At 40.9% G+C, this 18,168-nt stretch overlaps 1 protein-coding gene across 5 annotated transcripts in view; it reads left to right on the top strand.

The window, feature by feature from the left end:
- Window positions 1–13,741: 13,741 nt before the first annotated feature.
- CDIN1 (CDAN1 interacting nuclease 1) overlaps window positions 13,742–18,168 on the top strand; it is a 123,689-nt gene continuing 119,262 nt past the window's right edge. The window contains exon 1 of one of the 5 annotated variants that reach the window (XR_014549466.1): window positions 13,742–18,116. Coding sequence is in view for 2 of the 5 variants with exons in the window: in XM_083619882.1 (XP_083476008.1) it covers window positions 18,010–18,116 (107 nt within the window). In the remaining 3 variants the exon portion in view is untranslated. The remainder of the gene's footprint in view (window positions 18,117–18,168) is intronic. The other 4 variants (XM_083619882.1, XM_083619881.1, XM_083619885.1 and 1 more) reach the window with 4 other exon arrangements.

The following is an 18,168-nucleotide window of genomic DNA, read 5'->3' as shown; positions in this document are numbered from 1 at the left end:
AAATCCTAAACAGATGAGATATACATTTTTCTCTCTACTGAGCTCCTATAGTGTCACTCTAGTGATGGGTGGATCTATCCATTTCAGCTCCACGTCATGAGTGCATGTGTTAATTCATTTGTCCTATTTCCATGTTAAGCTGTGATTATCTTTTTTAGAAACTGTATGGAAATTTGTATTCACATATTATTTAAATAGGGACGCGGGTGGCGCTGTGGTGTAAACCACAGAGCCTAGGGCTTGCCAATCAAAAGGTCAGCGGTTCGAATCCCCATGATGGGGTGAGCTCCCGTTGCTCGGTCCCTGCTCCTCCCAACTAACAGTTCAAAATCACATCAAAGTGCAAGTAGATAAATAGGTACCGCTCCAGCGGGAAGGTAAACGGCATTTCCATGTGCTGCTCTGGTTTGCCAGAAGCGGCTTAGTCATGCTGGCCACATGACCCGGAAGCTGTACGCCAGCTCCCTTAGCCTATAGAACAAGATGAGCGCCACAACCCCAGAGTCGTCCATGACTGGACCTAACGGTCAGGGGTCCCTTTACCTTTACCTATTATTTACATAAAGGTTTTGTCACAAAATTTGTATTTAAATTGATAAGTTGCCTTGACGTGTGTACTTCTAAATGTTTTTAGTCTAAAATATACATATTTTTCATGCATTTGGACATGTATTCTGAGCAGATAACGCTATTGCAAATTTCACAGAAGTGCAAAATCCAAAGGATAATGACGTTTCAAGTTGTGTTCTGGTCAAGTGAAATTCAAAGACCAGTATTCCCAGACAGACATGAGCCCTGGGATCTGCTTTTCTGCTCCAAGAAACATTTGAGGCCTATCCCCATCAGAGCATCCTCATCTTCCCTTCTATATCCTGGGATAACAACAACAGGCTGTCATCTGGCTGCATAAAAGAGTTATTTCAGGTAATTTTGTTAATTCTGTTGCACTTGATACTGCCATCTTTGATATCTTAAAAGCCTCTGCTATGAGTGCTGCAGTACATACTTGAGCAATGATGCAAAGAAGGCATCGTGAAACTTTCCTTGCTGACAAAAGTAAAATCAATGCCAGCCCACAAGTGATGTTTTCTCCCTGTGTCACTAAAATGAAAATTGACTTGATGTGTAACATAAGTCTTTAGTGTCTAGCACCGTAGGGAATTGCACACCCTTGTCTGCCTCTGTGTACTTATTCCCTTCAATAATCCACCCGTGTTTATTTTGGCTATTCGTCTGTGGAAAGAGTAACTAAACAATTCTACTGAGAACATCACAGCAACAAATACTATTTATCTTCTGTATTAAAATATAGGTTTTAAATGCTGCATTCATATATCTAGTATTTTTTCAAGCTGCTGGATTAGGCCAGGGGGGCCCCATCCCCCATAATCAGTATATGGCTTGAGTTAGATTTAAAAACAGGTCCCAGAGGTTGACAAATGGATTAAAGTAGAACATAAATTCCTTATGTCACCCAGTCCCTTAAACCTTGATGTCAGTAACATTCCTAATCATTCCATTATTATAAATGTCAAATATGCTTTACATGTGTTAAAGGGACTGTAAGAAGTGAGAGCCCAGCTGAAAGAAGAAAGACTCATGAGCTGCTGCCTCTTTACTATATATCACAAATGAAAACACAGTTTTGCTCCCAACCCTGCAACTTTCCTGAGTGATGGGAAGTTCAAGGAAGCATTTGCAGGGTATTCTTCAAAAGAGGGAAACTCTGGATTCTTACACAATCTCTGTGAAAAATTGGGATTAAAAAGAAAACCACAACAATGTAATAGTTGAGAATAATTCAGAGGTGAGCAGCCGCTGCTGCCATTCCAGGCAGTATTAGCTGTAGCAGGGATAGCTAAGGTGTCATTGGACTACGGCTCCCATCAGCCTCAGCAAACACGGCCAAAGGTCAGGCATGATGGGAATTGTGGTCCAACCGCATCTGAAGAGCACAACCTTGGCTATTCTAGAGCTATCAAATCAGCGTTGTTCTCAGAGCATGTCAGACACCATTAAAGACAACTGGCATAAAACTAAACACCAGGGCTTTTTTAAAAAGGTGGAACTCTTCCAGGGTTGCCATATTTTGAAAAGAACAGACCTGCCCTTGACATGGAGGCCACAGCCAAGTGGAGGGTTTTTTCTCCTGTTGTTGCCCTGCTCCTTTCCAGCGCCCGCTCTGGCCCCACAGTTTGCTTTCTGGGGACCCTTTCTGGGAGTTGACTCCAGGCCGCTGAGCGGGCTTAGCTATGGAGCCGCCTCTCCCGCTCAGCCCCTCGGCCTCCAAGTGGCCACTGGCAAGGTCATGCCCGGGATTGGGCCCAGGCAGGGAGGCTTGCCACTCTGTGGCCTCTACAGTCCTGCCTGGCCCTTCCCCAACAGCAATGGTGGCCCCCAATGGCTGCTCAAGCCGCATCAGATGGGAAGACCCAGGCAGGACCAGAGAGGCCATGTTGCCACTGACACAGCCACTGCTGGTGCAGCTGCAGCCGCCACTGCCCATGTCGCCTCTGACATGGCTTGAGCAGCCATACGGCCTGATTTCCCTGGACATTCCAGAAGTTTCCTCCAAGATACTGGTTCCGACGGCTGAATCCCAGCAATGTCTGGGAAATTCTGGACGTATGGGAACCCTAAACTCTCTGGAACTCAGTTCCAGCACCTCTCAGGTGGGAGCCATTGCCATTATAAGAGAACAAGGGAGGCAATTCATGGTGAGTTCTGGCACTTCTTTTTTGTAGAAAAACAGCACTACTTAACACACACACTTCTCAGTTTCACACTATAAGGCTACAATCCTATAAACTACCCACTAAACACTCTGAGGCTCACCTTTGGGTAAGTCACATAGGATGCTGTTGTAAGTCAGTGTATCTGATGTTCTGTAAAATCACAATGTGGTAGTGATGGAACAATCTGTCCATTCTGGTTTCTCATTTTTCCAATCTTTAATTTCAAATCAGTTTGCATTTTTAAAAAAAGTTTTCATGAGAATTCATCAGCATTTTTGTGTGATTTTCTTAGTAGACACATTTTTATATGGCATTTTCCCAAATATAAACATTTTTGGCAAAACAATTTCCCCAAATGTAATGCATTTTTGTATGGTCTTTTCACAAGTATATGCAATTATATACCCACTTTACTCACTTGGAAAGACAGGTGAACTAATGTCAGTGTACTGGAAGAAGCAAAGATCACCAGTGTTGAGGCAATGATTCTTCAACATTAACTTTGTTGGACTGGTCATGTTGTTTGGATGCCTGATTATCATCTTCCAAAGCAACTACTCTATTCTCAACTTAAGAATGGAAAGCGAAATACCGGTGGACAACAAAAAAGGTTTAAAAACACTCTCAAGGCAAATCTTTAAAAAATGTAGTACGTATAAGCACTGATAACTGGGAAACACTGGCCTACAAGCGCTCCAATTGGAGAACAGCCTTTACCAAAGTTGTCGTGGACTTTGAAGAAGCACAAACTCGGGGCGAGAAGGAGAAACAAGCTAAGGGGAAGGCACGTTTGGCAAACCCTCACTGTGATCAACTCCTGCCTGGAAACCTATGTCCTACTGTGGAAGGACGTATGGATCCAGAATTGGCCTGCAAAGTCACTTACGGACTCACTGTTAAGACCGTTTTCTTGGAGACGATCTTACTTGGCTATGAGTGATTGCCAAAGATGATGTGCATTTTTGCACGCATTACTTTGCTAGAGAACTACACTCCAATTTGGATAAGTAGCTGTGCTGTTGTTCACATATTGTTTCAGAAAGTGTGAATTAAATAAATTCACTGGATTGAATGCTTCCGCCATCCCTACAACCATCCAAAAAAGGGTTTGGGACGTTGCTTGCCTTAAGGAAGGTACACCATAATTGACCTCAATAGCTGCAATTACACAGAGGGGTCGACGTTGAAGAGTTAAAACACATGGGAGAGGTGGCAATTACGGTAGTAAGGATTGCCTACATTTGAGGCCATCTAGAAAATCTGGGTTCCATAAGCTTTACAACAAGATCATTTTAAAATGTTCAATATTCCCTCCCAACCCAATTTCCCACGTTTGATGGAAACAATGCAAGAGTCAGTGTTGCCGTTTGGTCTTGCAGTCCTTTCAGAGTGGCCTTTGGACATGAATCATATACAGTGGTACCTCAGGTTACACACGCTTCAGGTTACATACGCTTCAGGTTACAGACTCCGCTAACCCAGAAATAGTACCTCAGGTTAAGAACTTTGCTTCAGGATGAGAACAGAAATCGTGCTCTGGCGGCACGGCAGCAGCAGGAGGCCCCATTAGCTAAAGTGGTGCTTCAGGTTAAGAACAGTTTCAGGTTAAGAACGGACCTCCGGAACGAATTAAGTACTTAACCCAAGGTACCACTGTATATAACATGAAGGAATGCTTCCTGTATCCATGGGCAATGTTCCTGCACTGCTGTGTAACATTAATATTCAAAGAGGGGGCTCACACCGCTTCTCAGAACTACGAGCAGTTTCTGCAGCTTTCTGTAGAGCCGGCAATTCAAAGCTATGCTGATGATCATTATCCCCTTCTTCCACATATGCTTTTATAATATATTCTGAATCAAGGAAGTCAGATGATCCAGGCCCCGCATTGCACATGGCTCTCCAGTGCAGATATCATGCCCTTGATTGGAGGGAAATCATCATGCCAAAAAGCGAAACTGCCTTGTAAACTGCAAATAAGCTGAAGGAAGCTTTTAAATGCTAGGTTACCCTCATAGCCCATAAATGGGGATCACAGTTAACATATCTGTAGATAAAAAGCACTTTTATCTTATCTTTAACTGCAGGACTTCACACGCTCCCAGTTACTTGCCTCAATTTTAGGATAATCCCGATTTGTCTTGTGGAGAGATGATTGTTCCTAAATGGGCACGCTGAAGATAATGAACTACAACAGATGAGGATCACAATCTTTCCCATGTTTAGGGGTGGGGGAGGTAGGGGAGAACTAGGAAACTTCATATTGTTTGATCCCGCGTCACATTCTTAAAGTAGAACGGCTGTGTGCAGGAACCAAGGAGCCTAAATGGGGGAAAGGATCAAACGGAAAGGAGGAAGATGCCTGGCCCTTCCAGATCATTGGGAGATACTCGTGCAGTTAGAGCTGGGATGCCTTGCATCATTATTTTGCCAAAGGGGTTAGCATGGGCCAGCCACCATCTCTTACGACTAACCTACCTCACAGGGTTGTTGTGAGGGTGAAATGGGGAGGAGGAGAACCATGTACACCACCTTGAAAACCTTGGAAGATAAAGGTGGTATATAAATGTAATAAAATAAAATATGAAACAAAGCGGAGCTGAATGGCGGGAACCTGGTTTGGAGCAGTTGATCTCCCCTTTCCACCTCAAATTCAGAAGGAGCAGGGGTGCTGACCCCCCCCACGACTTTCCTGTGGAGTGAAGAGCATCAGTGGAGGCTGGGGAGGGCTTTGATCAGTTAAGAGGACCAGAGACTGAACAGGAGTCTGGAGAGGAAGGTGCAGTTGAGTCATCTAGATCCAGGCACCATCTTTGCAGTTGGGAGCAGACTCACACACCCTGTGTGTTTTACAATCCCAGTTTTCGCGTGAGTCTTACAAGTGAGTGTTCCATAACTTGTCTATAAAAGCTGGGTGGGTGGGACGCATTTGGCCATGGGCGTAGACAGGATTTTTGTTAGGGGAGGCAGGCCTTTTGTTTCGGGGAGGGCAGAACCTGTTTGCTATGTATTTTTATTGAATTTTATTGTTTGGGGGCAGCTGCCCCTCCCTGAGCCCCCTGCCTTGGCTACACCCATAAATTTGGCTTTTACAATAGCTTCTGTCTCTGTGTTTTGGGGCATTTGAGTAATTAAAGTGGATTAAGCACTTTGTGGTGGAACAAAACTGCCAGAATGGCATGTTATGGAGACAGACAAGCCCCATAGCAGCATATAGGCCAACATAGGCAAACATTTGGGCTGATGCTTGTCTCCACAGCACCCTTGCTTGCTTGCTTGCTTGCTTGCTTGCTTGCTTTCCTTCCTTCCTTCCTTCTTTCCTTCCTTCCTCCTTTTAAACCATTTTAGTGACATGGTCTGGAAGACTGGACATGCACCTGTTTATAGATGCTTATTTTTCTCATTTCCCTCCCCACTTTTGAAAATACCATCCTTTTCTACAACAAAATGCTGCTTATTCCCATCAAGCAAATGTTGAGATCCTCTCTGTCACACCTCTCCCTAAGAAATTAAACACAATAAAATCAGCTGTACTGTTGTATCAAGTGTTACACACTAGGAGTTATTATTGCCTTGTGAGATTAAGTTTCTGGTTACTATTTAGGGATAACAATGCAAACATATGAAAATAGTTTACTTCACCCAAATGCACCCCCCACAAAAGAGATTAGTGTGGAATAGGTGACATGTATGAGAAATACAGACCAAGCGTCCAAATACCTATTGTGGTGTATTTCTTCTATAGCCCATTTACACTGGTGAGATAATTTTTCATCCCGTGCCATCGGCCAGACTCCTGATCGTGCCCAAACTTCACTTAGTGCCATCCACAAATCTTCACTCTGCTCTCTGGACAATTCCCATATAGTCTATTGCACAGGTGAAGGCAGCAATGAGTGCCTGGGATGCACTGAAGAGCTATTAACTTTACTTAGTGCAGGAAAACTAATGGGTGATCTGTCACACCTCACCAGCTTCCCTGTTATATATGTAAACCTTGGAGAAAGCCTCTATTCTTATTTGAATGCACAACCATATATAACTTGGGTGCTGATGTCCTTTGCATTCTAGACATGCCTCTTACAAAGACAAATGTCATGTTAAGAATATAGAGGTTTTCTATAGTATTTTACATTTAACATGTCATAGAACTTGTTGTATGTTGTAGGGAGAGGGTGGAGCTGTAGTCTAAACCACTGAGCCTCTTGGGCTTGCTGGTCGGAACATCAGCAGTTTGAATTTTCACAACAGGGTGAGTTCCCATTGCTCTGTCCCAGCTCCTGCCAACCTAGCAGTTCGGAAGCACACCAGTGCAAGTATTTAAATAGGTACAGCTGTGGTGGGAAGTAAATGGCGTTTCCATGCACTCTGGCTTCCATCACAGTGTTCCATTGCACCAGAAGCGGTTTAGTTATGCTGGCCATATGACCCAGAAAGCTTTCTGGACAAACGTCAGCTCCCTTGGCCTGAAGTGCACCGCACCCCATAGTTGCCTTTGACTGGACTTAATTGTCCAGTGGTCCTTTACTTTTTTTTAACCTTTATAACTTGTATAAATAACAATGCTACGGAATATACAGCTACATATTTAACAGGGACTGATCCCATATCCATTTAGCTAAATGGAAAACAATGGCTTTTGTTTGATATATACTTAATTAATATGATTACTTCAATAATTGATTTATTCTGCAGTAAAATTTCTCCTCTTGACGAAGGTTGATATAACAGATATGTTAATACACTGCATGACTAGATTCATCTCTCCTAATGATTTCTGTTAGCACGAAAAGTACTGCCTTTGAAGAATAACTGCCTTTTAGTGTTGACACTGTACTCCATACTATTGTTCCACCTTTGGTATATGACTTTTTATTCAGATATTGAATAATTCGATAATCTCAATGGAAAAATAGAAATGTACATTAACTGTCAATGGAAATCCAGTTAACATTTAATAGTAACATATGATCCATTTGAGAGGACTTGTTAACTCTTAATTTCTGATTTTGTCCCAAATTGATGCTATACAACTTGCATGTCAAATAATACAATTACCTTTTTTACTACAGATGGATGCCAATTAAATGAAAAATTGCAAGGGCTTGTTGTTTACGAGGTAATAACTTTATCCTGTCGAGGTGTTTATTAGTCCTGTTACAGATAGTTATTACTATGCTAACTGGAAGCATACCTACATTTTTTGTTAACACAGTGAAATTGTGAGTTCAAAATACAGTGGATGCTCAGGTTGCAAACGTGATCCGTGCAGGAGGCACGTTTGCAACCCGTAGTGTTCGCAACCCGCAGCGCCATGTCCGCACGGGTCACGAGTTGGCGTTTCTGCACATGCACAACTGCCAAAACCCAGAAGTAACCCATTCTGGTACTTCTGGGTTTGGCGCGGTGCGCAACCCGAAAACACACAACCTGAATCGTCTGTAACCCGAGGTATGACTGTGGTCAATTGCAATAAAGACAAAATACATTGAAGAAGGAAGAGAACAGGCACAAGCCACCAAACCAAACCACATCACCATGTTGATAACTGTGCACAAATGTCTATGGCCATTCTATGGCCAAGATTACAAATAAGTTACTACTGTAAATCTTGTGGCACCTTAAAGACCCATAGATTTATTGTTGTGCAGCCTTTTGTTGACTAGAGTCCACTGTATAAAGTTTAGGGAGAAACGTCTAATTTAGAGAGAGGGCGGACAAACTTTCGAAGGGTAGTGGAAACGGTTTGAACACTCAAAACCACTTAGACACCACTTTAAAATGTCTTCACCCTCTGTGAGTTTTCCCCCTCAGTAAGTCTGAAAGCTGCTCTGTGATCAAAATATTAGGACAGGAAAGTATTGATTAATAAAAGATTGGGTCAAGAGTTTATTTCATCGGATAAGGTTAAAAAGAGAGGAGTTGTTATTTATGCAAAAGAGAGCCTATCACCGAAATTCGTTTTTAAAGATGACCAAGGAAGATTTGTGGCAATCGAAATTCAATCACAAGGAGAAAAATTTTTAATAGTAGGAGTTTATGCACCAAATGAGGGGAAATCTGAATTTTTTAAGAAATTGCATGAGACATTGTTAGACTATATGGATTACAACATTATTATGATGGGAGATATGAATGGAGTGGTATCTACAAATATGGACAAGTCGCAGAGACAGGTTGTAACTAAAGATGGCAGACTACCAAAAACCTTTTTTGAACTGACTGACAATATGGACTTGATTGACATTTGGAGAATTAAGAACCCCTTAGGAAGAGAGGGAACATTCTTCTCTGAAGCCAAAATGACATGGACAAGAATTGACCAAATATGGATAACTAGAGGACTGGCACCTAAGATTCGAAAAGTAGAAATTTGCCCAAAAACTTGCTCCGACCATAATGCTGTGAAAATGGAGATGAAACTAACATCAATCGGTTCCTTGAGATGGAGGATGAATGACACCTTGTTTAGAGATCAAGAGGTTATCAAGAAGGCCCAAAAAACCTTGAGAGACTATTTTGAGATAAATTTGAATACTATTACTGAAAAAAGAATAATCTGGGACGCAAGTAAAGCAGTTATGAGGGGGTTTCTGATCCAACAGAATACAATAAAGAAGAGAGCCCAAAATGAGAAAAAAGATAAAATTTTGGAATAAAAGAGGGTGAGAAGAAACTAAGAGCGAAACCAAAGTCACAAGAGATTCTGAGAGACATAAAGTTATATCAAGTGCAATACATGAAGATGATGAATCAGGAAATTGAATGGAAAATCAAACAAATGAGACAAAGGACATTTGAATCAGCTAACAAATGTGGAAAATTGTTAGCTTGGCAAATGAAAAAAAGACAAAAGCTCAATACTATTACTAATTTGGAAGTGGAAGGAAAGAACATTCAGAATCCAGTGGAAATTAGAAAATGCTTCCAGAGGTATTTTAAACAGTTATATACACAAGGGCCACAGAAAGAGTTTGATATAGACCAATTTTTAAAAACAAATGGATTACAAAAAATCTCTCAAGAAAACAAGATAATGCTGAACCACAAAATTACAGAACAGGAGGTAGAAGGTGCCATTCAGAATATGCAGTTGGGTAAATCTCCAGGGCCGGATGGCTTAACCTCAAAGTACTATAGATCTTTGAAAGATTGGTTAATTCAACCACTAAAGGAGGTCTGTAATGAAATTTTGGAGGGGGAAAAAGCGCCAGAGTTGTGGAAGGAAGCTTATATTACGCTTATACCGAAAACTGAGTCTGAAAAGACACAACTTAAGAACTACCGCCCCATATCCCTGCTCAATGTGGATTACAAAATATTTGCTGATATTTTGGCTAATAGATTAAAAAAAGTATTAGTGGAAGAGATACATAAGGACCAAGCTGGCTTTCTCCCAGGTAGACACTTGTCTGACAACACGAGGAACATAATTAACATTCTGGAGAAGTTGCAAGTGAACATTAATACCAAAGCAGTTTTAATTTTCATAGATGCGGAGAAGGCCTTTGACAATATTTCTTGGAATTTTATGAAGAAAAATCTTCAAGGGATGGGGGTGGGTCAAGGGTTTGAAAATGGTATAAGTGCAATTTACTCAGAACAAAAGGTTAAGCTAATAGTTAATAATGTGATGACAGAGGAATTTAAGATAGAGAAAGGGACACGACAAGGCTGCCCAATTTCCCCATTGCTTTTTATTACGGTCCTGGAGGTTTTGTTAAATATGATTAGAAGGGACCGTCTGATTAAAGGTATTCAGGTCGGAGCCAAACAATATAAATTGAAAGCTTTTGCAGATGACCTAGTTTTGACGTTACAGGAGCCAGAATCTAGTACGAAAAGAGTATTAGAACTGATTCAAGAATTTGGTCATGTGGCAGGATTTAAGCTGAACAAGTCAAAAACTAAAGTTCTTGAAAAAAACTTAACACCGATTGAGAAAAAGAGGTTTCAGAAGGAGACAGGTTTAACATTAGTTAAGAAAGTAAAATATCTGGGGGTTAATATGACTGCTAAGAACTTAAACTTATTTAAAGATAACTATGAGAAATGTTGGACAGAAGTGAAAAAAGACTTAGAAATATGGTCAAATTTGAAGCTTTCCTTGTTGGGTCGAATTGCAGCTATAAAGATGAATGTATTGCCAAAAATGTTATTTTTGTTTCAATCATTGCAAATTTTGGACAAGATGGACTGTTTCAAGAAGTGGCAGAGAGATATTTCTAGATTTGTCTGGCAGGGCAAGAAGCCCAGAATAAAATTTAAAATATTAACTGACGCAAAGGAAAGAGGCGGATTTGCCCTGCCAGACCTTAAGCTTTACTATGAATCAGCAGCATTCTGCTGGTTGAAAGATTGGCTGCTTCTTGAGAACACAGACATTTTGGACTTAGAAGGTTTTAATAATGTTTTTGGGTGGCATGCATATTTGTGGTACGACAAGGTTAAAGCACATAAAGCATTTAAAAACCATATTGTCAGGAAAGCATTGTTTAATGTCTGGATAAGATATAAAGACTTACTTGAAAATAAAACCCCAAGGTGGTTGTCACTAATGGAAGCAAAGGCTCAGAAAAAGCTCAATATGGAGGCCAAATGGCCGAAATATTGGGAAATTTTGGAACAAGGAGACAAATTGAAATTGCAGAGTTTTGAGAAATTAAAAGATAAAGTGCGAGACTGGCTTCATTATTATCAAACAAGAGAGGCCTATAATTTGGACAAAAAAATTGGCTTCCAGGTGGAAAAATCAAAATTGGAAACAGAACTGTTAGATCCCAAAACTAAGATACTTTCAAGAATGTATAACTTGCTGTTAAAATGGAATACGCAGGATGAAACGGTTAAATCTGCTATGATTAAATGGGCACAAGATGTTGGATATAACATTATGTTTGCTGACTGGGAACAGTTGTGGACCACCGGTATGAAATTTACGGCATGTAATGCCTTAAGAGAGAATATTATGAAAATGATATACAGGTGGTACATGACACCAGTCAAGCTTGCAAAAATATATTATTTGCCCGATAACAAATGTTGGAAATGTAAAGAAAATGAAGGTACATTCTTTCACCTTTGGTGGACGTGCCCAAAGATTAAGGCTTTCTGGGAGATGATCTATAATGAAATGAAAAAGGTATTTAAATATACCTTTCTGAAGAAACCAGAGGCCTTTCTCTTGGGCAGTCGGCCAATTGGTGCCAAAGAAGGATAGAACTTTCTTCATGTATGCAACAGCAGCAGCAAGAATACTTATTGCAAAGTATTGGAAGACACAAGATTTACCCACCCTGGAAGAGTGGCAGATGAAGGTGATGGACTATATGGAACTGGCGGAAATGACTGGCAGAATCCGAGACCTGGGAGAAGAGTTGGTGGAAGAAGATTGGAAGAAATTTAAAGACTATTTGCAGAAACACTGTAAAATTAATGAATGTTAAAATGATGTTGGATTGAAAATAAGTGGCATTAGCAACAAAGTTAATAAGAATATGCAAAAATGGATTGATAATGGATGAAAATATAGAGTTATAATATGTTAAGATATAGAGTTAAGATAAATGAAAGAGGGTAAGGATTTGTTGATTTAATTATGTAAATGGGAATACAAAAAGGGGAGGTGTGAGGAGGTCAAGGAAACAAGCTAATGAGTTTAAAGATACAAAAAAATGGATTTGTTTTTAATTTCTTCTTATTTATTCGTTTTTTTGCACTTTGTATTTTTATTTTTTCTATTTTATGTATTTTTGTATTTTTTTATTTCTTTCTTTTTATATGTTTTCTTTTTACTCTGTAAACCTTTGTTTTTTGTAAAATCTCAATAAATATTTTATAAAACAAAACAAAACAAAATATTACTTTGCGTCTGACATAAAGACAAATGGCTACCTGTATTCTGAACACCTAAAATAATGGCATTTAGAAATGGTTTAACCCGCACCTCTGTAGCAAAATACTGAAAAACGTAAGTGCACTAAAATGGTTAGTAGTAGCCACCAGGAATTTAATTCTGCTGACCAGCATGCCGTGCTCCACAGCACAGGAAGGGAAAGTGTGTTTTTCAAAAATGTTACTCTTCTACCATGTTAACTCTGGGCAGTGTATGTGGAGTTCTAGGTGGGCTCCTATTCAAATATTGCTTATGTTATATGTGGTCCACTTGAGAGGCAAAGCTCTGTGAAGTATATTTTAGATAATTTTTCTAGTTCCCCACCCCCTTACCCCACCAGCACTTGTTAGTTCATAGTCTCTAGATCATTCTCTTCAAATAAAGTTGTAGTTCGAAAGAAAAAGGACAAAAAATGGCTAACAAGAGAACAGGAATCACCACTAAAGCTTAGTGAAAAAATGTCCTCATGAGTGGTGTTATTTATCAGAAAAACCACAACTAATTCACCAAGACAAAATACCACTGGGGAAAGGGGGATAAATACTTAAAGATACCATATAAATATAGTCATGATAATCGCCCCCTAAAAAGAATAATCGCCCCTTCTAAAAGAATGAAAACAAAAAATGCAAAAAATCATTAATTTATGAGGTCCTAATAAATACATCATGTGGCAACATTCAGCTTTTGTTTGGCAATTTGACATACGTGGTTTCCTGTACTCGTTTATAAGGAATATGTAAGAGGACTTTCTGAAACCCAAGCCACGTAGATGTTGAAAGTCAATCCTACTAGTTAAAGTGAGCAGCATTAGCTCTTTAAAAAGAAAAAATCACTTTCAGTGGAAATTACCCTGCAACAAAGACTACGAAAATAAGTCCTATTTTTTTCTTTTTAAAAGAGCGTGATTTATTTGTTTCTAAAGGAGTAGTAGCAAGGAAGAAGCAGGTAATTATTAAGAAACATCCATTTCAGGAAAAAGTGGTAATTCTAATCTATGGCAAGAAAGGGGGAAATGATCCTTTCTGTAGCCCAAGAAAATTATACCCTTGTGGGGTTTTAAAATGGATAGCATACCAAAAAGGACCTTCCTCCTCCCATCTACTGATATTAAAGAATGAAGATATTACTTTTCAGATCAAAAGAAAAGAGTATCTTTTTATATACAATCTTTTTTCTGCTTAAAAAAGGCTATTTTGTCAATGTATGTGTGTTTTGGTCTCTAAGGACAGGGATATATAGATATAGTTAAGGCACATGAGACGAAAAGGAGAGAAAGTGTATATGCACTGCACATTCTTTCCAGTATTACAACTCTATTACTAGTAAAAATGAAATAAAAAGTGACTGAGAACTTGCATTTAGTTCAGTAAGAAAAACCTTTAGTGATGAACCTTTCCATAGTAGTTTTGTATTCAAAATCTTATTATGCTGATTAAATTTACACATGCCTAGCAAAGTCCGTATCTATGCAAACTTTGTGTTTATAGTTGCTCATTTTTTTTTTGTTTTAAGAAAACAACGATCGTTGAAAGACACCTGTGCTAATGTGTGTTATTTATAAACACACAAATTTAGCTCTAAAAATTGAAAGGATGGGGAGCTCCTGTTATATTTAAAACAAAATATCTACTTGGTTCTTTGAGATATACATACACCAGTGTACACATAAATATCAGATATTAAAATAAGCATTTTGAGAAAGAAATGGCATGCACGACACACTGCAGCTCATTTCAGAAATCATACTCCTACAAACCATAGTATGATCCGCTTTTTCTGGCGTGCTCTAACCTGTTGGGCAAACTGTGGTTACTACTAGCCAGCAATTTTCATCAAACCATGATTTGAAATGGCAAACTACAGTTAGTGCTAGGAGGCAAGGGAAGAAGATGAGTGTCTGTGTCATGCTCCCAATCCACCAAGCTATGGTTCAGGTGATCAGGATATGACAACTCCAGTAAGTCATCTGTTCCAAGGTTTGTTATTGCAGAATTTGTAATTTGTATGCCACTGCTACTGCTGGTGGGAAAAGAGACAGAGAACAAACAGGGCACTGAGAGGCAGAAGGCATATAGCAAGCCACATGGCACGAAAAAGTCCTCTTTCTCAAGCTAAAAGCCTTACTGTTCCCAATAGGGGAGTATACTACTTCAGGATTTTCCTTAATAGGGTCATTCAGGCATACTGGTATGTACTAGATTTGCATGTGCAATGCATTTTTTTCTGTGTTTACTTATTTTCAAAATATTAAGAGACACTTAATCTATTATAGTTTCTGTGTTTTATTTGTAGATTTCATATATATATTGGATCATTCCATATCAAGTGATCCAACTATTTTACCTCATGTTATCCAATTTTCTTAATATTTTGTACACTTGTTGAATGTTCAAAACTAAGTTTAAATCTAAAATTTTAATTTCTATCTCATCCCATTTGTGAGTTATGAGGGTTTGAATATATATATATATATATATATATATATATATATATATATATATATATATAAAATAGCCTTGCCAGACTACACAAAAGCCTTAAAAGCTCAGCCTAGAATTGAGATACATAAAAACTAAAAACACCAATCTTTTCTGAACTTCATGGGCTTTAACATGATATGTCACGATGTACTTACTCCAAATTTTAAATTTAAGTTACAAAAATTGAATATTTGAAAAAGTGGTTAAAAAATTAATATGATTAAAAATTCCAAAAGATGTATTGATTATTTAATATTTCTAAGAGCTACCTGCTCTTATTTCATCTTGGGAGCTCAATGGGATGACATTTTTAAAAAGTATTTTGTACATACATGTACAAAATAGGAGAGGATGAGTAATGGAAAGGGGGATGGTTTGTGTGCAAGAGAGTTGAGAAAAGTGATGAGGTGGTAAGGTGGTAAAAGGGGAAATGCAACAGAGAGGGAGCAGGGTGAAGATGAAAACAGGGATATTAAAGCATCTACCAAATAAGTGGTGTTTTCATAATTGGGCAGATGAAAAAGAGTCTTTGCAAAAAGGAGAGGACAAGCATGGACATGGGGGTGAAGTTAAAAATGGGTGCAAAGCAGGGTTGCAAAATAGAAAAGAGAAGTGTGCCGGAAACAAGCTTGGGAAGTGAGCTTAGTCATTGCAAGGACTGGGAAGGAAAGGTCTTGGGGGAATGACAGTAGCTGGGGAGCGGAGTAAGTACAGGCACAGTCCCTAGTATGTGCTACCATAAATCCATGCAATGGGGTTTGCTCCCGTCGCTCTGTCCCAGCTTCTGCCAACCTAGCATACCAGTGCAAGTAGATAAATAGGTACTGTTGCAGCAAGGTAAACAGTGTGTGCTCTAGCACATGTCACAGTGTCCCATTGTGCCAGAAGCTGTTTAGTCATGCTGATCACATGACCTGGAAAGCTGTCTGAACAAATGCCAGCTCCCTTGGCCTGCAAAGCGAGATGAGCACAACATCCCAGTCACCTTTGACTGGACTTAACTGTTTAGGGGTCCTTTACCTTTACCATAAGATGTTGTAATAGTTTCCAGCTAGGATGGCTTTAAAGGGAGATTAGACTATTTGCACCATCTCCAGCATCAGAGGCAACATGCATCTGCATACCAGTTGCTGGGGAACACATGCAAAATAATGCTATTGCCCTCATGACCTCCCTAGGGATGTGGGTGGCACTGTGGTCTAAAGCACGGGGCCTCTCGGGCTTGCTGATAGGAAGGTCGACGGTTCAAATCTGCTCAATGGTGGTGAGCTCCCATTGCTGTGTCCCAGCATCTGCCAAACTAGCAGTTCGAAAGCACACCAGTGCAAGCAGATAAATAGGTACCACTGTGGCAGGAAGGTAAATGGCGTTTCTCGTGCACTCTGGCTTCCATCATGATGTTCTGTTGAGCCAGAAGCGATTTATAGTTGCCTTTGATTGGACTAACTCATCCAGGGGTCCTGTACCTAAACTAGAAGGGTATGACCCAGAACTCTTATGTTCTTATCCACCCAACAAATTATTCACATTGATGACTGCCGGCATGGATGGCTTTAGGAGACAAATTCAGAGACGACTTTCAATTACTACTGTACTAGCCACAATGGTTCTGTTCTGCCTTCTCTGTTGGAGGCACTATACCTCTGAACCCAGTTGCTGGGAATTACGCGAGACTCCTGTCGTACTCAGGTCCTGCTTGCAGGCTTCCCATAAGCAGTTGGCCACTTTGAGAACAGGAATCTGGGTTAGATGGGCATTTGGCCTTATCCTTCTGGGCTCTTCTTACGATGTGATGTTTTATAAATAAATCAAACATTATTCAAATGTTAGCCCAATTCTCAGTTAAGTGTACCCAAAATATCCTAAAACTTGTTACCATCTTTGGGGCACTCGAATTGGCCCTAATAATGAACCAGTTAGTTGTGCCGCACACCACTGCATTAAAGTATGCTGGGAATCAAGAACATGGTTTTAACATTGCACCACCAGATCTTTCGAACTCATTTCCCTTAAAAGTGCAACAAGCCCAAACACTCTCGTGAGTTTCTGACCCTTGTTGAAACCCTTTTTCTCCCGTATCTCCCCATGTGAGTCTATTTCTGCATTTCAAATTCCCTGTTGGGTTTTTATGCTGCAATTCCCTTTCATGATCGGTATTCTGTTTCCTATTCCACTTCTGGGCATTTTCTGAACATAGTTTCATAAATCCTGAAATGAAACAGATATATTAACCTCGTTTATCTTTTTCTGGGCTGGGCTGGGGAGGGGGAATTCCACCCGCCTCCACAAAACGCTCCCAACACCTGAAACTTTTCTGATGCGTACACAGATCGCAGTTCAAGGCAAGGCGAGCCTTGCACCCCCCCCCGACCCCAACTCCGAAAATCCCAGCGACGGGGGGCTCGACGGCTTTAACAGCTGATGCCCCCTTCCTACACCTCGGCGCGCCTTCTCGCACACAAACCGAAGTCACGAAAATGAAACTCTGCAGAAAAAGGGGCTGGGCTCCCGGGCAGCTGGCTCTGAATGAGAAGAGGGCAGGCGAGAGGGAGCGAACACCGCCGAGGCCGCTTTCTCCCCGCTCAGCCCCACACGAGGCCGACTTCCACCTCGGCTGCGCCCGCAGCGGCGGCGAGCGAAGGGCGGAGCTGCGGAACCGCGCATGACCGGCCCTCATTCCCCGGCTGTAAGGCGCGAACCGCAGGGGTCGGGGCAGAGGCTTTATTTTAGTGGGGGCGCTTCACTCAGACGCGCCACCCCCGCTCTTGGCGACGGCGGCGAGCGGAAGGCTTTCCTGCAAAACCGACGTTCCCGCGCTCTGCGTTTGAAACTGCCGCCGCCGCGCTTCGCCCCCTCCCAGCCACCCGTCTGTCCCGAGGGCGCGTGAGGCGGGAGGATGGCGACGAAGCTGACCAAAGCCCAGTACGAAGAGGTCGCCCGGTTCCTGGCCCAGGTGCCTCCGACCAGGCAGAGCCTGAGGAAACTGAGGGAGCGCTTCCCCAGGTAAGTCTGCGCGGGGCGCCCGCAGAGCTCCGCCTCCCTCGTCAAGGGCGAG

This window comes from Podarcis filfolensis, assembly GCF_964270895.1.
Source record: "Podarcis filfolensis genome assembly, chromosome: 1".
Classification (NCBI taxonomy): domain Eukaryota; kingdom Metazoa; phylum Chordata; class Lepidosauria; order Squamata; family Lacertidae; genus Podarcis; species Podarcis filfolensis.
This window is presented reverse-complemented; position numbering and strand designations above follow the sequence as displayed.